Source organism: Phacochoerus africanus, chromosome 11 (genome assembly GCF_016906955.1).
Source record: "Phacochoerus africanus isolate WHEZ1 chromosome 11, ROS_Pafr_v1, whole genome shotgun sequence".
Taxonomy (NCBI): Eukaryota; Metazoa; Chordata; class Mammalia; order Artiodactyla; family Suidae; genus Phacochoerus; species Phacochoerus africanus.
Genome location: NC_062554.1, coordinates 103,255,116 through 103,276,860, shown reverse-complemented (window position 1 = coordinate 103,276,860; position 21,745 = coordinate 103,255,116). Strand labels below are relative to the sequence as shown.

At 41.4% G+C, this 21,745-nt stretch overlaps 1 protein-coding gene across 3 annotated transcripts in view; it reads left to right on the top strand.

Annotated features, from left to right (window-relative positions):
* The first annotated feature begins 541 nt into the window (after positions 1-541).
* Positions 542-21,745, top strand: part of RELN (reelin) — a 500,685-nt gene continuing 479,481 nt past the window's right edge. Inside the window, exon 1 of one of the 3 annotated variants that reach the window (XM_047752963.1) lies at positions 542-1,048. In XM_047752963.1, coding sequence (XP_047608919.1) covers positions 823-1,048 — 226 coding nt within the window. In that variant the 5' untranslated portion in view covers positions 542-822. The remainder of the gene's footprint in view (positions 1,049-21,745) is intronic. The other 2 variants (XM_047752962.1, XM_047752964.1) reach the window with 2 other exon arrangements.

Here is a 21,745-nt window from a genome sequence, read left to right as displayed (position 1 = left end):
GAACAAGTGCGGGCCGCCCTGGCTCCGAGGCGGGCGAGCCCCGAGGGGCGCGGGACGCAGCCAGTGCAGACAAAGAAGCCGACGCAAGCTCAGGCCCCCACCGCCCCTCTCCTTTCCCCGCACCTCCTTTCAGGAAAAAGGGAAATGTGAGGGCCAGGGAGGACTGCCCTCTCCTTTTGCTCCTCCAGACATCTGGGAGGGAGGGTCTCTCTCTCAGGCTTTTAAGTCTCTCACTGGAGACTCGCGAACCCCGTGGCCCTCGACAGCACCCCCGAGCCCCCCAATGTGCCCGACTAGCGTCCCTCATCAGCCCTTCCGAGCGCGAACTGGGCACCGGAGCCCGGTCCCCAGGAGGCGTGCGCCCTGTGCCGCGCGGGGTGAGGCGTGCGAGCCCGAGTGGGCGGGGGCCGGGCGGGCGCGCGCGAGGCGGCGCGCGGGGGCGGGGGTTCGGCCCGGACACGTGTGGCGGCGGCGTCGGGGGTGGGGGGGGGGACTCGGCGCCCGGGGCTTTAAGAAGGTGTGGAGGGGGGCGGGCGCTTTCCCAGGCCTGGCCGAGGGGCGTCGCGCACAGGCGGCGGCGGCGCACCGAGGCACCGGCCGACGCGCTCACGGCGCCGGCAGGCTGGCCCCGCGCTCCCGCGGCCCAAAGAAACTTTGGAAGCCGCCGTGTGCCGCGGAACTTCCCGGCGGCGCTCCGCGCCCCAGCCGCTCTGCTCCCTCTGCTGTCTTCTCACCTTCCCTCCGCGCGGCTCCTCCATCCCTGCGTCTCCAAAACTGAATGAGAGAGCGGCGCTCGGAGCGGGCGGCGGCGGCGGCGGCGGCATGGAGCGCAGTTGCTGGGCCCCGCGGACTTTCCTCCTGGTGCTGTTGCTGGGGGCGACGCTGAGGGCGCACGCGGCGGTGGGCTATTACCCCCGCTTTTCGCCCTTCTTTTTCCTGTGCACCCACCACGGTGAGCTGGAAGGGGATGGGGAGCAGGGTGAGGTGCTCATTTCCCTGCACATTGCGGGCCACCCCACCTACTACGTACCGGGACAAGAATACCATGGTAGGTACCACAGCATCCGCGCTCACCGCCCAGCGCAGCTGTCTTTCCCTTTCCTTCTTCCAGGGGGCGGTTGAACCACGACCTGACCCCTTTGCCTAAACTGTGCGCTCCGTGGAGGGAGAGAAAGTTAGTGGAGGATGGAGTCGCGAGTTGGGCTTTATTCACCCCTGCCCCCCAGACCACACACTCCCCTCTGGCGTCTCCCGGTGAGGAACTGGTTCTGGTGGGAAACGGCGGAGAATGTGGCGGGTCTTTGCCCTCACTCTTGGTTCTGGCAGCTGACACTTGAATGAATCCGCGCATCTTGTTTCTTTAACCCGAGTTCTTGGATCCCAGACCTTTGTCCTGCTGCCGGTCCTCCCGAAGTGCACCCGGTGGCGCTGGGGCTGGCGCTGAGCTTTGCGGACCGGCTTGTGACAGATTGACGCGCCCGGGTCGGCGGCCGCCCCGCGCCTCCGCCGCCCGCCACAAAGTTCCCGCTGCTTCCCAGCCAGGGGTCCCTGTCGTTTCCTTCAGTGTCAAACAGTCCTCCTGACATGGAGTGGCTGCTTCCAGCGCTTTTTTCTTTTTAAAGTGGCGTTTAAAATGTCAGAAATTGATGGGGTTTTTTCCTGATTCCGCTCTTACTTTTAACGTGCTCCTTGATTTTAGAATGATGTCTGTGATGTTTATTAATGACTTGGTCTTTAATCTGCACAGCTTTAAATTCCAGGTAGGGACTGAAAGTTCCTTATAATGTAAAGAACCATAGGAAAAAAAAAAAAAAAAGATCGTTACCAGGTTCTTCATCAAAATTAAACATGATGGAAAAAGAACAATTTAGCTGCAAGCAATAGAACTCTATGTAGCGCATGCATTTTTTCCATATTTTAAGCTAGTAAATCGAGTATGTGAAAAAATAAAAAGATATTGTCTTTTCTGTTATTTCCACTGGAACTTCTGAATATTTCATTTCAGTGGAGGTTTTAAGTGGTGATAGGCACTGTTTAACTAGAGTTTCAAGGCAAAAATATTGATATCCAACCAAATAGAAACTATTGTCTAGTAACAATCGCATGTCATAGTTGCCATATCTTGTAGGATAATAGTTATTGACATAGCAGGAGATAATCCACGGAGCAGCTGCCATTTCAGATAAACATGCATATAAAACTGATAAAAATCCTTGAGTTTTCTACATAAAACCCTCTTCATATCCGCTTTAAAATGTTTAGCCTAAATAAATGCTTTCTAGAGATTTAAAATAGTGCCCTTACAACTTTCTAGTGGCATGATGGCAGCCTTGTCTGTAAAGCAGGGGTCTAATTTGGTGGAATTTTAGACTTTGGAATATTCGTTTTCTGTAACTAGTCTCTTCTTTAATAAAAGTGCTCATTGTATTCCCTTCCCAAGAACAATCTGGTGTTTTTCTGAATTCATAAGGATCTTTTAAGTAGAAGGGCCAGCCAATATGATGGCAACTCAGAACTCACCCAAAGACTGATAGATTGAGCCTGTCTCTTGGTGTGACCCTTAGCAAAGGTACTTGCCTGTTATTAGCTCTAAGTGAGAGTGGTAGGTAAGTGAGCCACCGCTGGGCTAAAAGGTGTGATTGTCAGGTTGTTATGGAAGACCATGTGATAATACGGAGGCTTTTTTTTTCCCCCCTCCTGTTTTCCATGTCTTTTGTAAGGTGGCAACATAGAAAAATATAAAATACCAAACTATGACATAGCCTTTGCTTTTGTTATAAAGCTAGCAAATATAAGTCACCTAAGACTGACAGTAATCATATCTCTTATCTCTAAGTCCAAAGAAGAATGAATGATAAAGGGCAAGAATAAAGTGTAATACTTTAGGTTGCACATTGTGTGGGAGTGTCTCAATTTCTACCTCTTCCACTACCAGAAAATGTAGAAAAATGTTGTTATTTAAGTTTTAGAAGATCAAATTATTATAAGCTTTGAGAATGGCTGTAGTAAGATCTTAAATTCCTGTTACCTGTTTTGTCAGATGTTTAGTTTTGAAACTGGCTGTAGCTATAGGCCTTCAGTAAGTTCTTCCTTGTAAAATTTTCTGTAGGTAGAAGAAATGTTTAAAAATGAAATGATGCTTACATATGTCTCTTTCTTTTACACTTCTGGAAATTAATGTTAAAATCAATTATGTAACATGTATTTAAGGTTTGAACTGTTGATAGAAAAACTTAACCTAATATACTTTTGTCATTAGCTCATTTTATATGGAACCAAAGTAAGAGGTTGTTCAGCCAAATTTTCTTCAAACTAAAAAATATGCAAAATATTAGCTTGAGACTTTATTTCTAATTTTGTAAACCTTTAAAATGTAATAAGTTGGAGTTCCCGTCGTGGCTCAGTGGTTAATGAATCCAACTAGGAACCAAGAGGTTAGGGGTTCGATCCTTGGCCTTGCTCAGTGGGTTAAGGATCCGGCGTTGCCGTGAGCTGTGGTATAGGTTGCAGACACGGCTCGAATCCCGTGTTGCTGTGGCTCTGGCCTAGGCCAGTGGCTACAGCTCCAATTAGGCCCCTAGCCTGGGAACCTCCATATGCCGTGGGAGTGGCCCTCAAAAGGCAAAAAGACAAAACAAAACAAAAATGTAATAGTTATGTCAGGAAAAATCAGTTTTGTCTATGATTTATATTGAACTTAGCATTTGAAACAATGGTGTTTGGGTGCTGTTACTTTTTTACCTGGAAGAATGCATCGAGATAGAGGTACAATGGCACCTAACACAGACAGTGACATTAACTAAGGCTGTGTCAGCTGACCTCTAATACTTGTGCTGGGAGACAGAATGTGAAATGGGGAGGCAGATGTCAGTCTAGTATTAAAGTGGTTCAAAATTATGTGTCTCTGTATTTGCATTATATTCATTTAAAGATTTCTATTGTAAGTCTTTTGGAAAAAACAAAAAACAAAACCAGAAATGAATACCACAGAATTTGAAACTCGGCTGCCTAACAGAATTGTCACTTATTTCCAGTGTTAAGTAGTATATCGATCTGTTTGCAGTTTTGGCAACTCTGTAAATAGTGCATGGTTATGTCTACTGGTTCTCATTACTTGGTCGCTTGGTACTTCTGTTGTCATCTTCCTATATCTTTTAAATTCTGTTGTCTATGACTTTCTTGAAATGACACTGTTAGTCACAATGACCTATGGTGTCTTTGCATGATGAATACAGTTAGAAGCCCAACAAAAAAGAGGTTTCATGATATATATATATATCTCATGTTGAATTAGAAAGGTCTCGGGGTCAGAACATTTTTTTTCCCTAGAATTTCCTTTTCTTCCTTGCTTCCTTCCTTTCTTTCTTCTTTCATTTTGCACAGATCCAAAAATGTTGGCTTCTGCAACATGGTTTCCAGGCCCAAACCTGAGTTATTTTTTGGTAGAAAGTTGCAAATAATAGGAAATGGAAACTCAGATGGTCCAGTCAGGCCGCCATTTCTCTTTCTCAGCCACATCTGGCGATTAACTACTGCTTCTCACAAGGACCAGGGCAGTCTTTGTGAAACACATGAAGCTTGACTTGAGGTCTGCAGCTTTCCTTTCCCATGATAATTCCTCTTCCTCACCTCCACTCCTCAGGCTTTTGTTGACAACCTCTCCTCCAACCAATGTATAGTAACTGTGACTTGTCAATATTATATTCTCCCACAGTCTTAGTTACAACTATGGAGAGATGTTTTTCTACTTTTGATTAAAAGAATTTTGGCATCACTGAACAAGCAGATAATGTATTTTGAGATAGAAAGACTTTTAGATAACCCTGAAATCATGTAGTAAGGACCTTTCTACTCACAAGATGGGCTTTATTCCGTAGTCATCATCAGAAAGGAGAGGTCAGATATAAGACAAAACATTATCTGTGAAAGCCAAGCATAGGTAAATGAGTCTGTGTAAAGTGCTTGAGCTTTGGTGAGACAATTTATCTGAATTTCTAAATAGATCAGAATCCCCATTATTACGGGTGTCATAAGGTGGAGGAAATGTTCCATTACAGTGAAAAAATGCTCTGAAATATTGATTGATGAAAAAAACTCTGTGTTAAGTGGAACTGAATTGATAGTAAAGCATGATGCTTTAAAAAGGGAATTTGATTATATTTTGTAAATCCAATTATCACTATTGAATAGTTCTCCCCTGCTACATTTTCATTCTGTTGTTTATTTAACCATTTTGTGGGGTAGATAGGAAAATCAATTTCAACTACTAAAACAAAACGTTCACCTAAAGAAAGATATAATCAGGATAAAGTATTTATTTTGTTGTAACAATTGCCAGTATTTGTATTATGTATACATATGCTCTTAGAATCAACTGGTTGATATTTAAAAATCACTGTTCAAAGGCAGTGCAATGTAATGACTTTTCAAATACTAAAATAATACATATGTCAGACATAATTTTGGGTAATATGCTCCACATTAAATTTCTTTCAAAAGAATGATTTTTTAATTTGAGTTAAAGTTATCTAATACTCCTAAAGTAACTGGGTTGTTGATCAGGTGAGTGGATATTTGTCTTTCATGTATATTTAAACTCTCAGAATTACTTGTCAGATGCAATTTATAAGTGAACTGCTCTTTACCAGCAGTTTGCTCTTTCTTGTTTGAGTATGACTATAAAGATGGAGCAATTTAAAGCTTTTATGCTGCTTCTTTTATAGTTCATCTTGCTCTCTACAGTTTGTTTCAAACTTATTTTACTGATGTTGTTCAGATTGTGTATTAAATCACATAGCTGTTTCTTTAATATATATTCCCTGTATGAGTTTCAATTCAAATCATAAACTAAAAAAACCAGGTCTTTAGAATCATAATTGAAAACATCTAATTTAGGCAGGTATTCTTACTTCAGTCACAGTACTACATTACTAGAAATTATTTAATTAGAATAATTCCCTCCAATTTTTTATCAATCTTTATTTTAAATTACTATTTTTATTTTCATTTAAAATGTTAAAGAATAAAATAAGGAGATCCCATCATGGCTCAGTGGTTAAACAACCCAACTAGTATCCATGAGTATGTAGGTTCGATACCTGGCCTTATTTATTGCGTTAAGGATCCAGCATTGCTGTGAGTTGTGGTGTAGAACACAGATGCGGTTTGGATCCCACGTGGCTGTGGCTGTGGTGTAGGCCGGTGGTTATAGCTCTGATTGGACCCCTAGCCTGGAAACCTCCATATGCTGAGGGTGTGGCCCTGAAATGACAACAACAACAAAAAAGAGTAAAATAAGAAAGTTGTATCATTGTAATCATATAGTTTTTACAGAACCGTCTTATTCCAATGAGTTTTTCTTATCACCTTTGAAACATAGAGATAGGTATTTTCACAAGACTTTAAAGTCAATACTACTGACTTTCAAATTTTTTCATAAACTAGTTTCATTCAAAAGACAATATCTGAAACTTACCTGATTTATTTTTTTTCCCTATCTGGAGTTGGTCAACTCTATAGATGATCTGGGAACCTTACATTATCAGTTTTTAGGATATGTTGCGTATTAAGTGTAATTGTTCTTCAAATCTGCTTTGACAGTTATTTATGATGTCTCTAATCTTCACAAGTAATTGCTGTTGCATATTATTTGAAATATATTTCAAATAGCCGCTTATTAGAAAAGCATAAATAAATTGGGCTACTGGTACTTTTTGATCATTGGTATTAAAAAAAATCTTGTATATGTTCTTGCACAAAAATAGAAAGTTTTTTCTTTTTTTTTTTAAGTTCTTTATGGCATATAAAAATAGAAAAAAAAAAGGATGGCCCTACACTCAGTGCATTTGGTTAGAACGGGCAGGTTCACTGTAAACAAAGAGAAGTGGTTTATACTATGTCTGGGTAGTGACATAACACACATGAAAAGTAAAATTCATTTATCTAAATATTTTATCTTTGAGAATAGTTTGAGTGATTAATCCACCCTACGCCTACCTCACTGATTTTAGCGTTATTTATAAAATACCCAGACTATATAATTTTAATTGTATTAACCTTAAACAAGAAGTATTAAAAAGACATTTTAAGAAATTGGAATTGAATTTTCAAACATGAATATTTCATCATGACCGTTCAAACACAGGGATGGCGTATGTGAAAAAACATCCTTGGCTCTCAGAAAATTCCCCATGAGGTGATCTCACTTTATTGTCAGTTGTGTAGCTTAGAGAGTAATTTTCACCATGGTCACCTGCCATGCCCATCTCACTGAAGGCAGAGCGTCTGCAGGGTTGAATGCTGTGCCTATGGGCTAACCAATTATTTCTAACATGTATGCTTCTCTAGAACTACACATTTTCTCCCCTTTATTCAGTCTCCTGTAGGCGCTAAATGTAGCCACTGAACTTGGGGGTTTGTGGAAGGATCACTACAGATGTTGTTGATTTGCAGCTTAAGGAAGCTCTGATCATTTGAAAAACAAAGCTAAGAGAATTACATAGGTTTGAATGCCCACAAAGAGATAGTTGTAGGAACTCTGAGGTTGCCAAGTCAACATTGAAAACCCAGGTCATCTTTTAATGCTAAATTAGCTTTCCTTAGAAACATAAACTTCATTTGGAAAACAAAATAAACTAAATTATATTGATGAAAGGATTATTTGAAACTGTAGAAGAGCTCACAAGAGTTTCAGATAACACAGGGTATTGATGTTTGCCGGTGCCCATGTGCCAGGTGACGTGAAGGAGTGATGGCAGTTTACCAATAAGCATAGCTCAAGTCAGAGTTGTCTTTCTATGCCTTTCCGTCTGTCTCTCACCTGCTTTCTCCCATGTCCCCTACCCCCGCTGCCCCAATTTTCTCATTTTCTTTCTTCTTTTGCTCCCTTCCTCCATATCACAGGACATTGCTTTCACTCTCCTCTTCCTTCCTCTTTTCAGCTTCACAACTTGATTCATTTGCTCCTTCAGTTCTTTCTCTTTTTCTTTCTTTCCTTCAGATTTCTTGTCACCATCTCTGCTTTTCTCTCCTTTAACTGTAACATGGAAAAATATTAGTATATTTGTATAAATTATTGTAATCATTGGATATTTTCAATAATAAAAGTAGCGAGTAGGCTTTTATAGTTCTCTCTTAAAAAATTAACATTATCTTTCTGTGACATGTGCTTGCCCTTTGAAAGAAATCATGGGTTAATTACTCCTAATAAGAGAGTAGGCTCTTCCTTCTACACTGTAAAGCCTCTCAGAAGAACTACCAAGCCAGTAGCTGTTTAATTTTGAGTTAGCTGCTCCCCCCATCAGCTGTGGGATCAAACTGCAGAATCAGAAGTTTATGCATGAAAGCACATATATATATGTACCTTAAGGAAGTGTTGTAGAATTTAGAAAACTGCACGTTGAATTAGCTTGGATTTAAAAAGCAGCTGAGTTTGGAGATGTCTTGAATGCTTGAGTGCACAGAGACTCTTCTAGTAAATAGGTGAAGGACTGTTGCTCTCATCGCCTCAGTCCTCTCTAGTCATCTCATTTACTGACTGGTCTCATTGCCAAGGTTCTTAAGCATAGCATTGAAATAGTGATGCTACCTTTGTAGGTAGCTGGCACTTAATGGACAGGTTAAAAAAAGGGGTGGGGAGTTCCCTTTGTGGCACAGGGGAAACGAATCCAACTAGGAGCCATAAGGTTGTGGGTTCGATCCCTGGCCTCACTCAGTGGGTTAAGGATCTGGCGTTGCCGTGAGCTGTGGTGTAGGTCGCAGATGCGGCTGGGATCTGGTGTTGCTGTGTCTGTGGTGTAGGCTGACGGCTACAGCTCCGATTCAGCCCCTAGCCTGGGAACCTCCATATGCCATGGATGTGACCCTAAAAAGACAAAAAAAAGGTGGGGGACCTTTGTATGGACATTAGATTGAGAGTCAAGAAGTGGGGTGTGTTGTCTTGGGATAAGTTTCACAGTCTTTCTTCAGCAAGACCTATTTTATTGCTCTGTATCTGTGAACTCTAATGTCTGTTCTAGAACAAAAATCTAAAGATTCCTTGGTTGAGAGCTGACTTATTATGTTGAAAAGAGAAGTCTAAGGAGGCACAGTGGTGTGCTGGGAAGAATTCAAGCTTTGGCAGCAGAGAGACCCAGACACATATTCTTTCTCTGCCACTTAGTCATTGTGTGCCTTCAGCAAGTTACCTGTTCTCTCTCAGCCCCAGTTTCCTCATTTCTTTCTTTCTTTTTCTTTTTACGGCCTCCCTGTGGCATGTTCAAGTTCCTGGGCTAGGGTTGAAATTGCAGCTGCAGTTGCAGCCTGTGCCACAGTCACAGCAACACCAGATCCTTAACCCATTGGCTGACGCCAAGGGTTGAACCCACCATCCTCACAGTGACATCAGGTCTTTAACCCACTGAGCTACAGTGAGGACTCCCCCAGTTTCTTCATTTCTAATGTAGAAATAATAATATCCATATTCTAGGGCTGCAGTTATTAAATAAGGTAATGCATATAAAGCACCTGGCACACAGTAGGTGCTTATTAGATAGTAGTTATTATCATTTTGTACAATCACCCAGCGTTGGATAAAGATATTTGAAGCATTGTGTGTACAGATAGGAGCTCTTCACCTATGCCTGTTCATTTTGTGCCTTATCAATATGTGGCCCATTTCAAAGGAAATTCCAAGCTGAGTATATTGAGGAGGGTCACAAAAGTAAAAAGCAAACAAAAAAAATCTCTCATCACCAAATATGTATGATCAGAAAGTTCGTCCCATGGAGTTGCCGTTGTAGTGCAGCAGAAATGAACTGTGGATTCCATCCCTGGCCTCACTCAGTGGGTTAAGGATCCAGCGCTGCCATGAGCTGTTGTGTAGGTCGAAGATGTGGCGTGGCTGTGGCTGTGGCTGTGGCTGTGGCTGTGGCGTAGGCCTGAAGCTCTATATGCCTCCGGTGCAGCCCTAAAAACCAAAAAAAAAAAAAAAAAAGAGAGACAGAGAGAGAGTGCTTCCCTGCCAGAATAAATGATTTGCCCAAATTAACCAAAACTTCTTTAAGTTAGCCATTTCCTAGGTCAGACCTTCCTGATCCTAAATTGAGTATTTTTTCTTTTGTTGATGGCCATGATAACAACCAAATTTTGTGTACTTAGGTGATAGTCTAGGAAAGATGCCACGATAAGTAAGTAATACCAGTTTAGTGTATTTTGTTAAATCCTATATGTGTCTACAACAGTGTGTAAAATAATTTTAAAACACAAACCTATTTCAGCAAAACTAGAACTGAGAGAAACTGATTTTGGTAGTGGACTGACTCTGGAAACTTAAAGCCACACACAGCCAGGTGGAGAAGTATAAGACCAGTTTATTCATGATAAAACTAGACTTGTCAGGATAAAGGTGCTGGCTGGCAAGTGTATTCTGTCTGTCCACTGTATCAAAGTTTATATGGGTAGGCTGTTTGGGAGCATGGAGTTAGATGATGTCAGTAGATTCCAGCATCCAGAAAAGCTTCTCCATCCAACCCATGTCACCTGTGCTGGTTGGCACCTTCCCTAGACAGTACTGGAGAAACATTGACCTGTTTCTAGATTCTGCAGTGCCTTGTTATGTGGCATACATTCTCATTGTCTACCCAGTGGTTACTAAAACTCCCTTTCTCACAAACTAATTTCGAGAACAACTCTGTGTCTAGTTGAAAATGCTCACCTCTAAGGTCCCTGCCGTGTGATTTAATGAAGTGGATTTCTACTGGCCTTTAGAAGGATTATTTATAAAATTGATAAAGATGATTTTTAAAAGGACTTAGCAAATCTTTGCTTTCTGCTTTGCCCTTACCCATTTCTTCTAGTCAGGATGTGGTACAACCATCTTGTGACCTTGAGGGATGGTCACATGCTGAGGATGGAAGACCGGGAGTTCACAAGGAGCCTGGGTCTTTATTCATACACTTGAGCAGCCGTATCAGCCTTGGAATACCTCTTCTGGATTTCTTACATCGTAGGAAAAAATGAGTCAGGTTCTTGTTATTTGCAGGTGAATGCAATCCTATTTTTTTTCTTTAAACACATAAGTGACTCAGTATATATTCTCTTTCAGGTTAACGACAACTCTTGTATCAGGCTCTGAACTGCTCTGTTTCTCCCATAGAATTGCTTTTGGTCACCTTGATAGAACTAGATTGTTTCCTAAGACAGTTTTGATGATGTATTTTCAGAATATGGATGTGCTACTTCTGCAGGTGACAAACAGAGTGCTTTTTATGTTGACTTTTTAGTAATGGTTTGAGAAGATAACCCTCATGTGACCTCCCATTTCTGGAGTTTCTTGTAACTGACAATTTGTGCTACTGAGTTTGTTTATGAACTTGGTTTCCTGTCAGTCCTATCTCTCTAAAATGCAGTATCACTGTATGTGAATCCTGTTGACACTTAAAATACTTAATGTGTGACATGGTTGTGAATGTGAGCACAACCCCAACCTTAACCTTGTTTATTATGTCTGGCTCAGCCTTTAGAACCAAATCCAATGTTGTCCTTTCTCTTGCTTGCTGCCTGTCGACAGAGGAAACAGATATCTCAGTCTCACCTTTAGGACCGTGTAATCTTTTCATTTACACCACCTTTGTTATGCATGTTGAAATATCCGATGATCATAGTTCCAGATCTTCTTTACTTCCTTTTCTCATGTAAACACTTCCTGCATCCTCATCCTGCAAAAAAAAAAAAAAAAAAAGAGTATATGTCCAGTGTTTGTGATGGAGGAATATAAGGAAATTATTTGGTTTTAAGCTTGTTTAGAAAAGTGGGTTCACCTTCCCATTCCAAGCACTGATACTATAAAAATTTTTTTAAAAGGCAACTCAAGAATTTAGGAATACATTAATAACAGTAGCATTACTAATAGCAAACCTTAAAGTAGTACCTAGTATATGTCAGGTACTGATATATATGGTTTACATATATCAATTCATGTAATTCTCATAACAACCTCATGAGGTAGATACTATTATCCTCCTTTTGTGGATGTAGAAACTAAGTCACAGCAAAGTTGGTGTTTTGCCCAAGATCATAAAGCTATGATACAGGAGTTCTCAGTCGGTCTTTCCCCAAAATCCATGCTTTTAACTTGTATTCATTTATTTTTAGAAATGACAGTTATTTCAAGAAAGGGGTAATAAGAAATAACAAAAGACATTTTAAGAAAGAGGAGGTGAGGAAAAGTAAAAGCTCACTTTGTTATTTAAAATAAAGGAGTTCGGAGTTCCTGTTGTGGCTCTGTGGAAATGAATCTGACTAGTATCCATGAGGATGCAGGTTCGATCCTTGGCCTCACTCAGTGGGTTAAGGATCCGGCATTGCCATGAGCTGTGGTGTAGGTCACAGACACAGCTCAGATCTGGCATTGCCGTGGCTGATATAGGCCAGCGGCTATAGCTCCAATTTGACTCCTAGCCTGGGAACCTCCATATGTCACAGGTGTAGTCCTAAAAAGACAAAATAAATAGATAAAATAAAATAAAGGAGTTCTCATTGTGGCTCTGGATTAAGGACCTGATGTCTGATGTCATCTCTTTGAGGATGTGGGTTTGATCCCCGGCCTTCCTCAGTGGTTAAGGATCCAGCATTGCTGCAAGCTGTGGTGTAGGTTGCAGATGTGGCTCAGGTCTGGTGTCGTTGGGGCTATGGTATAAGCCTGCAGCTGCAGCTCCAAATTGACCCCTGGCCTGAGGAACTTCCATATTCCTCAGGTGCGGCCATCAAAAGAAAAAAAATAAAATAAAGTTTGAAAAATCCAACCAGGAAGATGGTATTCATGCCAAACAAGGCCATAATGTTATAGTCCTAAATATTCCTTGACAAGACATCACCTTCCAGATAAAGCATAAAACAAAGATACCATTTAGTACACTGTTGATTAAAAAGTAACATCACAATACAAATATAAAAAAGGGATTTGCAAATTTTTCTCAGAGTTATTTTTAACATTTTGGAGAATGTAATTTTAATGAAGATTTTCAAGTACATAGGAAATTTGTTCTCTTACTAATAGAATTTGAGTAGGACATGAATACAGGAGAATTGTAGTTTAGGCAGAGAGGCATTTGAAAAGATTTTCCTTCAAGTTCATCCATGTGTAATGTACTTCTTTCTTTAGGAAATTTCTTTATGTGTTAACAGTCTGCAGGTAGTGCCTGTGAAACTGAGTGACGGGGTACATGGTACAAATCCTGGTGATGAGCCAGAGCATCCTGCAATGTCTGACCTGCTTGCTTGCTTGTTATAGGGCTGCTCTCACAGTGATAGTGACACCAGCAGCATAATGTTTGTTTTGTACTTGGCTTTGTAGGTTTGTAGGGTTTTTTTGTTTGTTTGTTTTTTGCCACACCCATGGCATATGGAAGTTCCCCGGCCACAGATTGAATCCGAGCCTCAGGTGCTACCTAAGCCACAGCTGCAGCAATGCTGAATCCTTATAGAAGTAATGCCGGGTAGTTATGCTGTGAGCCACACGGGAAGTCCAGCAATGCTGAATCCTTAAACCACTGTACCACAGCAGGAACTCCTATAGTGGTCCCCCCCGCACCCCATACATGGATCAGATCTTTAAAAATCACTTGCTTTTGAGCTTATTCGAATGAGAAAAAAGGACCAGGCCTGCCCTTGTCGCCAGATTAATTCACCTCCTGCCTTGGAGGGCAGAGGTTAGCCTTAAGCTTTGTGGCAACCAGGAGAGGTGACACAGGAGGGACTGCAAGGCTGTCAGTGATTAGTGTCACATTACATTGGTAACACCAGTGTTTTCTGATTTGTCACCGTTATAGAGTTTGCCATCAGATCTGAACTGAGAGCCACTGACCCCTGGTGGAAGCTAAACCAGAGGGTGGAGGACAGATTTGGGGCTGGAGCTTCCTGGTAGAACCCACAGAAGGCCTGAGAAGGGAGGCCCATGCTTTCACTAGGAGAGAAAAATGTACCTCATTGGACTTTAACAAAAGGACAGTAGCCTTTATAAAGTTATTACCAGAAAGTGTAGAGAAGGTCCACAGAGAGATCATTTCTTTTCAAAGGCAGAACAGACCAAATCATATCTTCCTTTGTTGTTTGCTGGTGAGCTGTGCCAAGGTGTCACTCTGATGGCAAATCCAGGAGCCTCCAGCATGGTGTAAGAAGCTGGGGGGCTGCTTCTCAGGGGATCTGACCTGATGCAGCCATTAAACTGTTGAGACTATTTCTCTCAGATATGAATGGTTTAGGTCAGCCTTTTAACAGAAAATGTGAGGCAAACACTTCAATTCCAAATAAATTGTGAAATATTTTAAGCATATGGAAGACTATGGTAAAGTAAAACTCAAAATTGATTATCACCAATGAGAAACCAGGGGATACCTATCTGTATTCACTGAAGTAAAATGCAAATGCTCTGGAGATGAAGCTCTCTTCCCAGTTGTTAAAATAGTTGATTTGACCTGCATGGCTGGATGACTTCTGCACGTCTAAACAAGTTTGCCCTGTCCCAGCTATGCCAGTGGTTCCCACTTGTTTCTACAACATCGTGAAAAACACGGAAGCTCTGCAAACATAAAAGAATAGGAAATCTCGAGGCAGGTACATGCTTGGTTGTCATCTGTAGAAACAGCTGTAAAAAAAAAAAAAAGAGCATTACTTTGATTAATTAAAGGAAATATAGGAGTTCCCATCATGGCGCAGTGGTTAACGAATCCGACTAGGAACCGTGAGGTTGTGGGTTCTATCCCTGGCCTCGCTCAGTGGGTTGGGGATCCGGCGTTGCTGTGAGCTGTGGTGTAGGTTGCAGATGCGGCTTGGATCCCACATTGCTGTGGCTGTGGTGTAGGCCGGCGGCTACAGCTCTGATTGGACCCCTAGTCTGGGAACCTCCACATGCCTCGGGTGCGGCCCTAGAAAAGGCAAAAAGACAAAAAAAAAAAAAAAAGAAAAAGAAAACACATATTTCCAGTGAATGAAAGGAATGTTTCTCCTTAGAAAGATTTGTCAGTAAAAGAAAAATTTACAATCAGAAGTTAGGGTGGCTATTGGAATAGTACCAAATGAAACAATTTCTTAAGCTTTTATTTTGTTTTTGATAGCCTCTAAACCTTTATTTTTACTTATGTTGAAAGCCTGACCCACTGGAAGATTTAGAGGTCTTATTATGAGCTACCCCAGAGCTGTGCAGTGTGGAGACTGGTAGGTATGCCTGGGTACTCTGGCTGCCAGCCCCAGAAACCAGTTCCGGCTAACTTGGGCTAAAGGAATTTGTTAATAGGAAGTGGGTTAATGTGCAAAAGGGAAGATCCAAACATTAGACTTAGAAATGATAATAGTGTATTGGAGGAGAGAGCGGTCAACTGCTAAAAGAGCCGTGGTCATAAGAATCATGATTTTCTGGCTTTTTAAAATTTTCTGGCTTTTTTTTTTTTTTTTTGGTGATCTTCACGCTTTTCTGGCCCCATGGTTTGGATGAATCCTCTCCAATTCCTTTCCTTTCTTGTGTACTGAATTCTTTTTTTTTTTTAATATATGTTAATAGACTTTATTTTTTATATTTATTTATTTATTTATTTTTGTCTTTTTGCCATTTCTTGGGCCGCTCCCACAACATATGGGGGTTCCCGGGCTAGGGGTCTAATCAGAGCTGGAGCTGCCAGCCTACACCAGAGCCACAGCAATGTGGGATCCGAGCCATGTCTGCGAACTACACCACAGCTCACAGCAATGCCGGATCATTAACCCACTGAGCAAGGGCAGGGATCGAACCCACACCTCATGGTTCCTAGTTGGATTCGTTAACCACTGCGCCACACGGGAACTCCTGAATTCTAATTCCTAGGACCACACGTTGGTCTCATCGGCCAACCTGGGGGATGGCTGTCCCACTGAGGTGGATGTTGCAGTCTGAGGGGTATCTGTCTCTGAAGGAAAACAGAGGTGTTGTTACTCCAAAGAAGGGGGACTAGGTATAAGGCAAGCAGAAAGAACAGATGAGTACCAGAGTACTCGCAATGTATGTTTGAGAAGGTATGAAATGACCTCTGGGATACCAAGGTATTTAAACACAGCCCATGGGGAGAAGCAGTGTTCTCTGGGACATCCCTCATCAGATGTGAAAATTTTGGTGATTTTCGGGGGTGAAGGGATAGAGGGCAGAATTATCCTTTTATTATGCATATAGATCAAACCTAACAGGGACTTAGGCTTTTGCGGTTTTGCAAAAATATTTAATTCTCTTCTCAAAGCTGCACAGGGCACTACAGACTGCCTACTCCTGTACAAGAAACCCAGGTTCTCTGGGGCGTGTACACTTTTCTCTTTAACCTCAAATCCCAAGGGATCTTATATTCAGTGACCTGCAAGGGAATTTCAAAGGTAAAGTGGTGAGAGCATGCCTCGGCTTCAGGCATTGCTGCAGACAGACCATCCCCACATTTCACCCAGGAAGATGTCAAAGTGCTTCTCTCGGTCCTCTTTTGCTCTTTCTTCTCCTCCTCCTTGTCTCTGTAGTGTTGGGATACCCAGGGCTCTGTCTTTTCTCCTTTTCCTCTGCCCTTCTCCCAAGCATTGTCATGCTTCGGGTGCCATCTGCATGTTGGCGACTTCCTCCTGACTACCCCCGCCCCAGCATCTCCACTTGGATGTCTGTTGGCATCTCAAACTGAATATACCCTCGAAGGATCTTCTTGTTTCCCTCACCTTGCCACCAAAGCAGCTCCTCCTTGAGTCTCCTCAACTCCACTATTGCCAACTGAGTCTTTACAATGATCCCGTCTCCTAACCTTCTTTCCCTAACTTCCCAATCTGATCCATCCCTTTCACCTCTGAAAGGTCCCTCTTGCCTATGTCTGGCCGGCTTTACATTAAAACACACCCAGAATCTGCCATTGCCACCACCCTCTCTCACCTGGATAACAGCAGGCTCCTGATCACTTTTCCTGCTATAGTGCTCGTCACCTTCACTTTTGTATTCAAGCAGCAGTGAGAGGGATTCGGTTAAAACCAATATCCTCTCACCCCTAGGACAACCAGCCATTCCACCCAGTTGCCTGTGACAGCTCTGGTCTGCCTCCGTTTCCCCAGCAATGGTGCCTGAATGTGAGTTATAAATTCCATCTAATTCTGTCCGTCCACTTTGTTGCTCCTCATCTCCCTGAGAAAAAGAGCAAGTCCTCTAAGGCCCGCAGCACCCAGATGCTCTGTTACTTATTTGACCTCGTATCTTATTATTTTCCTCTTACTCTTCCACTGAAATCATCAGGGCCTCTTTTTTTTTTTTGTTCTTCAGACACACAAGGGGCTCAGTCTCATCTCGGGGCCTTTGCACTTTCTGTTCCCCTTTCTATGTGCTGTTCTCTGGGTAGCCCCATGCGTCCTCCCTTCCTGATTCAGATCCATATTTCAGATGTCCCCTTCTCAATGATTTCTTCCCTGGCCACACTCTGTGAAGTTCTGTCCCCTCTTCTCCCCAGTGCTCCATATCCCCATGGACCACTTTATTTTCCTCCGTAAGTGGTGTCATCACCTATATGTTTGACTCTTTCCTTTTCTGTGGACCATTAGCACAATGCTTTTAAGTTCCACCAGGGAAGGGATTTTTGTGTGTTTCGTTTGCAGCTCTATTGCTAGTGCCTGGAATAGTGCCTGGCACATAGCAGGCACTTTAAACATTTTTATTTAATGAATCGGTAGCAAATTCTAGCACTTTGAAACTCTGTCTAATCAGTTATAGTTTAAATTGTTGTGTAAAAGTGGTATCCCAAAATAATTAAAGTAATTAAATGGATAATTTATAAAGATGTATTTCTGAGTACAATTTGGCCTTTTGAATCCATGATAACAATGTTTAAAAAAAAATCTGAAAGCCGTGTTTCTACTTTCCCATCCTCCAAACTTACAAAATTCTCATGACTTTTGTGAGACTGTGCAAGGCTATTTATAGTAGTCTGTTGGATTGGCTTTGCTTTAACTATATGTTAGTATATCCAAAAAAGTTCTCATAGCAATTAGTGACTGCAATTATTAATAGAAACTATAATAGACTTGAAGCTCTTATTCCCAGAAGCTCCTCTATGCTGCACCATAAATAAATTTGAAGCAATTTTGATGAATGGGTAGATAGTTTGCATTTAAATTTTCATCTGAATGGGAATGAATAATGGGAAGAACACAGACTGAAATAGCTTGGCTCTGTATTCAACAGATATACAACCTCATAGAAAACACACAAAAAAGGAAACAAAAGATTTCTCTTAAAAGATTTCATCTTTTAAGAAAAATCTTTTTGGGCTGTGATTAATATATGAAGGGAACTACAGCTGAGAATTCTGAAACTTCATTTAATTTTATTTATTTGATACCTTATAAATTGAGATCATCAGAGATTCAAAACTTGTGGATTTCAGTGTGCACGTTTCCAGGAGTTGTTAGTGAGAATCGCTCCTCTTATAGCTAAGATTTAAAATACTTTTCCCCACGCTATTTCTAACTTACTTGGATACTTTAATTTATAAGCCTTCAAAATCAGAGGAGCGGAGTTCCTGTCGTGGCGCAGCGGAAATGAATCTAACTAGGAACCATGAGGATGCTGATTCGATCCCTGGCCTCGCTCAGTGAGTTAAGGATCCAGTGTTGCCGTGAGCTGTGGTATAGGACGCAGACATAGCTCGGATCTGGCATTGCTGTGGCTCTGATGTAGGCCGGCAGCAACAGCTCTGATTAGACCCCTAACCTGGGAACCTCCACATGCTGTGGGTGTGGGCCCAAAAAGACAAAAATAAATAAATAAATAAATAAAAATAAAATCAGAGGAGCCTTCACTCTTAAGGATTTGTGGTGTTGGGTAGCACATAGGCTCAGAGACTGGTTGGGTTCATTTCTGGGCTTTGTACTGTCAAGCTGTGTGGCCTTGAGCAAGTGACCTTCCCTCCTCGTGTCACAGTTTTCCCTGCTGAAAAATAGCAGTGATGTTAGTACCTGTCTCATTAGTTTGTTTGCATCTTCAATGAGATAGTGCATATAAAGAGCATCACAGTGCCTGGCACAGAAAATAATGTTAGGTATTATCATTGTGGCACACTTGGTGGTTATTTCTTTCCTATGAGTAACTAGATCTATATTTACAATGATAGGATTTATAATCTTTTTTCTCTTAACATTATGTGCTCATTATATTGATCTTTTCCAAAAAATACAATTTTAAGATCTGCATAATACTCTGTTGTATGGCTACAGCATAATCTATAAATTTATAAGTATTTAATATTTTTGTCATTTTCATTTTGTTTTCTGTGTTATAAACACTGTGGTGAATATCTTTCTACATCGTTACAATTTTGGCACAATTCTTTCCTGGAAGTTGTGGTTTTATTTTCATTTTTATTGTGAATTTTTATATGCAGACTTTATTGATAAGTTTATGACTACAGATGTATTTTTGTTTCTTTTGTCCTCTCATATTGCCTTTTTGCTTGAAAGGTCTTTTCCTATTGAGAGATGAGATAAATATTTACATAAATCTTTTCCCTACCTTATTTTTAATTGTGGATTGTAATAACTCTGTGCGTTGTTAGTGCGTTGATCTCATTTATTTATGTTTCTTTTTTTGTGGGGCAAGTGGCTCCCCTCGAACCACAAAGGCACTCTATGTTGATAATCTTCTGCTGTTACCTGCTTTGTCTTAGCCACTATTCAACGTGCTCTTGAAAAAGCTGTCCCAGTACCATATGGATTGAGTTATTGCTACTGACTACTCTAGTTGAATGCAAATGCCAGTTGCCTTTACTTAAGCCTTCAGGGGAACTTTGCTTTTTTTCAACAGGGTTTAGTTCACTCTCCTGCACAGAATTCTTTTTGAGATTCTAATATTCTCAATTGTGAGACACCATTGGATCAGAGAAATTGCTGATATCATGGATTTTCTCTTTTGCTGATGGTACCTTTTTTGAGTACCAATCATCCAGCATTTTTGTCTAATCTTGTATCACATATATATTATCTTATGCCTACATACGTGAGCCAAGTATGTGAGGAGAAAATATTAATAAACCAGAAAGTGAAGATATATGAAATGCAAAGTGTAAAGATTTGTTCTTTCTAATTTAACTCTCTATCTACACTTTTTATTCTTAGACCTCGTTTTACCCTTTTTTTTTCCTGTCTTTTTTTTTTTTTTTTTTTGGGTCCACACCCATGGCATATGGAGGTTCCCAGGCTAGGGGTCGAATCGGAGCTGTAGCCGCCAGCCTACACCACAGCAACACCAGATCTGAGCCGAATCTGTGACTTGCATCACAGCTCATGGCAACCCCAGGTCCTTAACCCACTGAGTGAAGCCAGGGATTAAACCTTCGTCCCCATGGATGCTATTCAGATTTGTTTCTGCTGAGCCACGATGGGAACTCCGTTTTACACTTTTCTATAAGCCTATGTCTGGCAGTCATGTTGCATCTCACCATGGCCTTCTCTTTTCCTAAATCTGGTGTTTTCAAGCTTCAGGAATCCTCAATAGATGACTGCCCTCTCAATTCCAAACAGAAGTCAGCTGCCTGATGCCAGCAGATATGACATGGGGTCTGCCCATACCTCACCTACATTCCAATCCTGTCAGTGCTTTTCAGTGGGATAGTGCTGTGCCTCTTTGCCCTGTAATTCTAAGAAACACTCAGGAAATTTAGGAAGTTGAGTTATGTGAGCCAATGAAATCCTCAGCTTTTTTTTTTTTTTGTCTTTTTGCCTTTTCTAGGGCCACTCCCAAGACATATGGAGGTTCCCAGGCTAGGGGTCTAATTGGAGCTGTAGCCACTGGCCTACGCCAGAACCATAGCATCTGAGCTGCATCTGTGACCTACACCACAGCTCACAGCAACACCGGATCCTTAACCCACTGAACAAGGCCAGGGATCGAACCCACAACCTCATGGTTCCTAGTCGGATTTATTAACCACTGCGCCATGACAGGAACTCCCCAATGAAATCCTCTTTGATCTGATCCTCAGGACTGAGCCCTCCCAATGTGAGAGAGGAAACTAATTTCCACATCTGATTTCTTCCTTGTCAGCAATCTTGTATTTTGTCCAGGTTATGTATATCCAGACACAGATGGCATCAAACTATACCTACCAGTTGCCTTTTGCCACTCAGCTTGTGTTTTCAGTATCTTTGCATGACAATAAGTGCAGAGCTTCACCTTTGTTTTAATGGTTATGTAGTATTATGTTGTATGGATGTATACAGCTATACAGTGGATCCTTGAAAAACATGGTTTTGAACTGCATGGATCCTCTTATATATAGATTTTTTTTCAGCAAATATGTACTGTAGTACTACATACCTTGAGGCTGGCTGAATCTGTGGATGCAGAAACATGGACATGGAGGCCAACTGTAAAGTTATCCATGGTTTTTCAACTGAGCTGGGAGTTGGTGCCTTTAACCTGGGAGTTGGTTGTTTAAGGGTCACCTGTATTTAATCTCCTCTAGTTGTCAAGTTTGGGATAATAAATACAGCATTACAAGAGATTTTTTTTTTAATTCATGTTTATCATTCACTGATGTCCAAATATTTTCACAGTGTAAGTAACTAGAACTGAACTTTCTGGTTTAATACCTTAAGAACACTGAAATACTGATACCTACTGTCAGATTGTTTGCCAGAAAGATAATATTAGTTTACATTTTGTCTAGCAGCCTATGTGCATATACACACTAATACTGGATGATATAACTCTTTTTAGTCTTTGCCACACCTA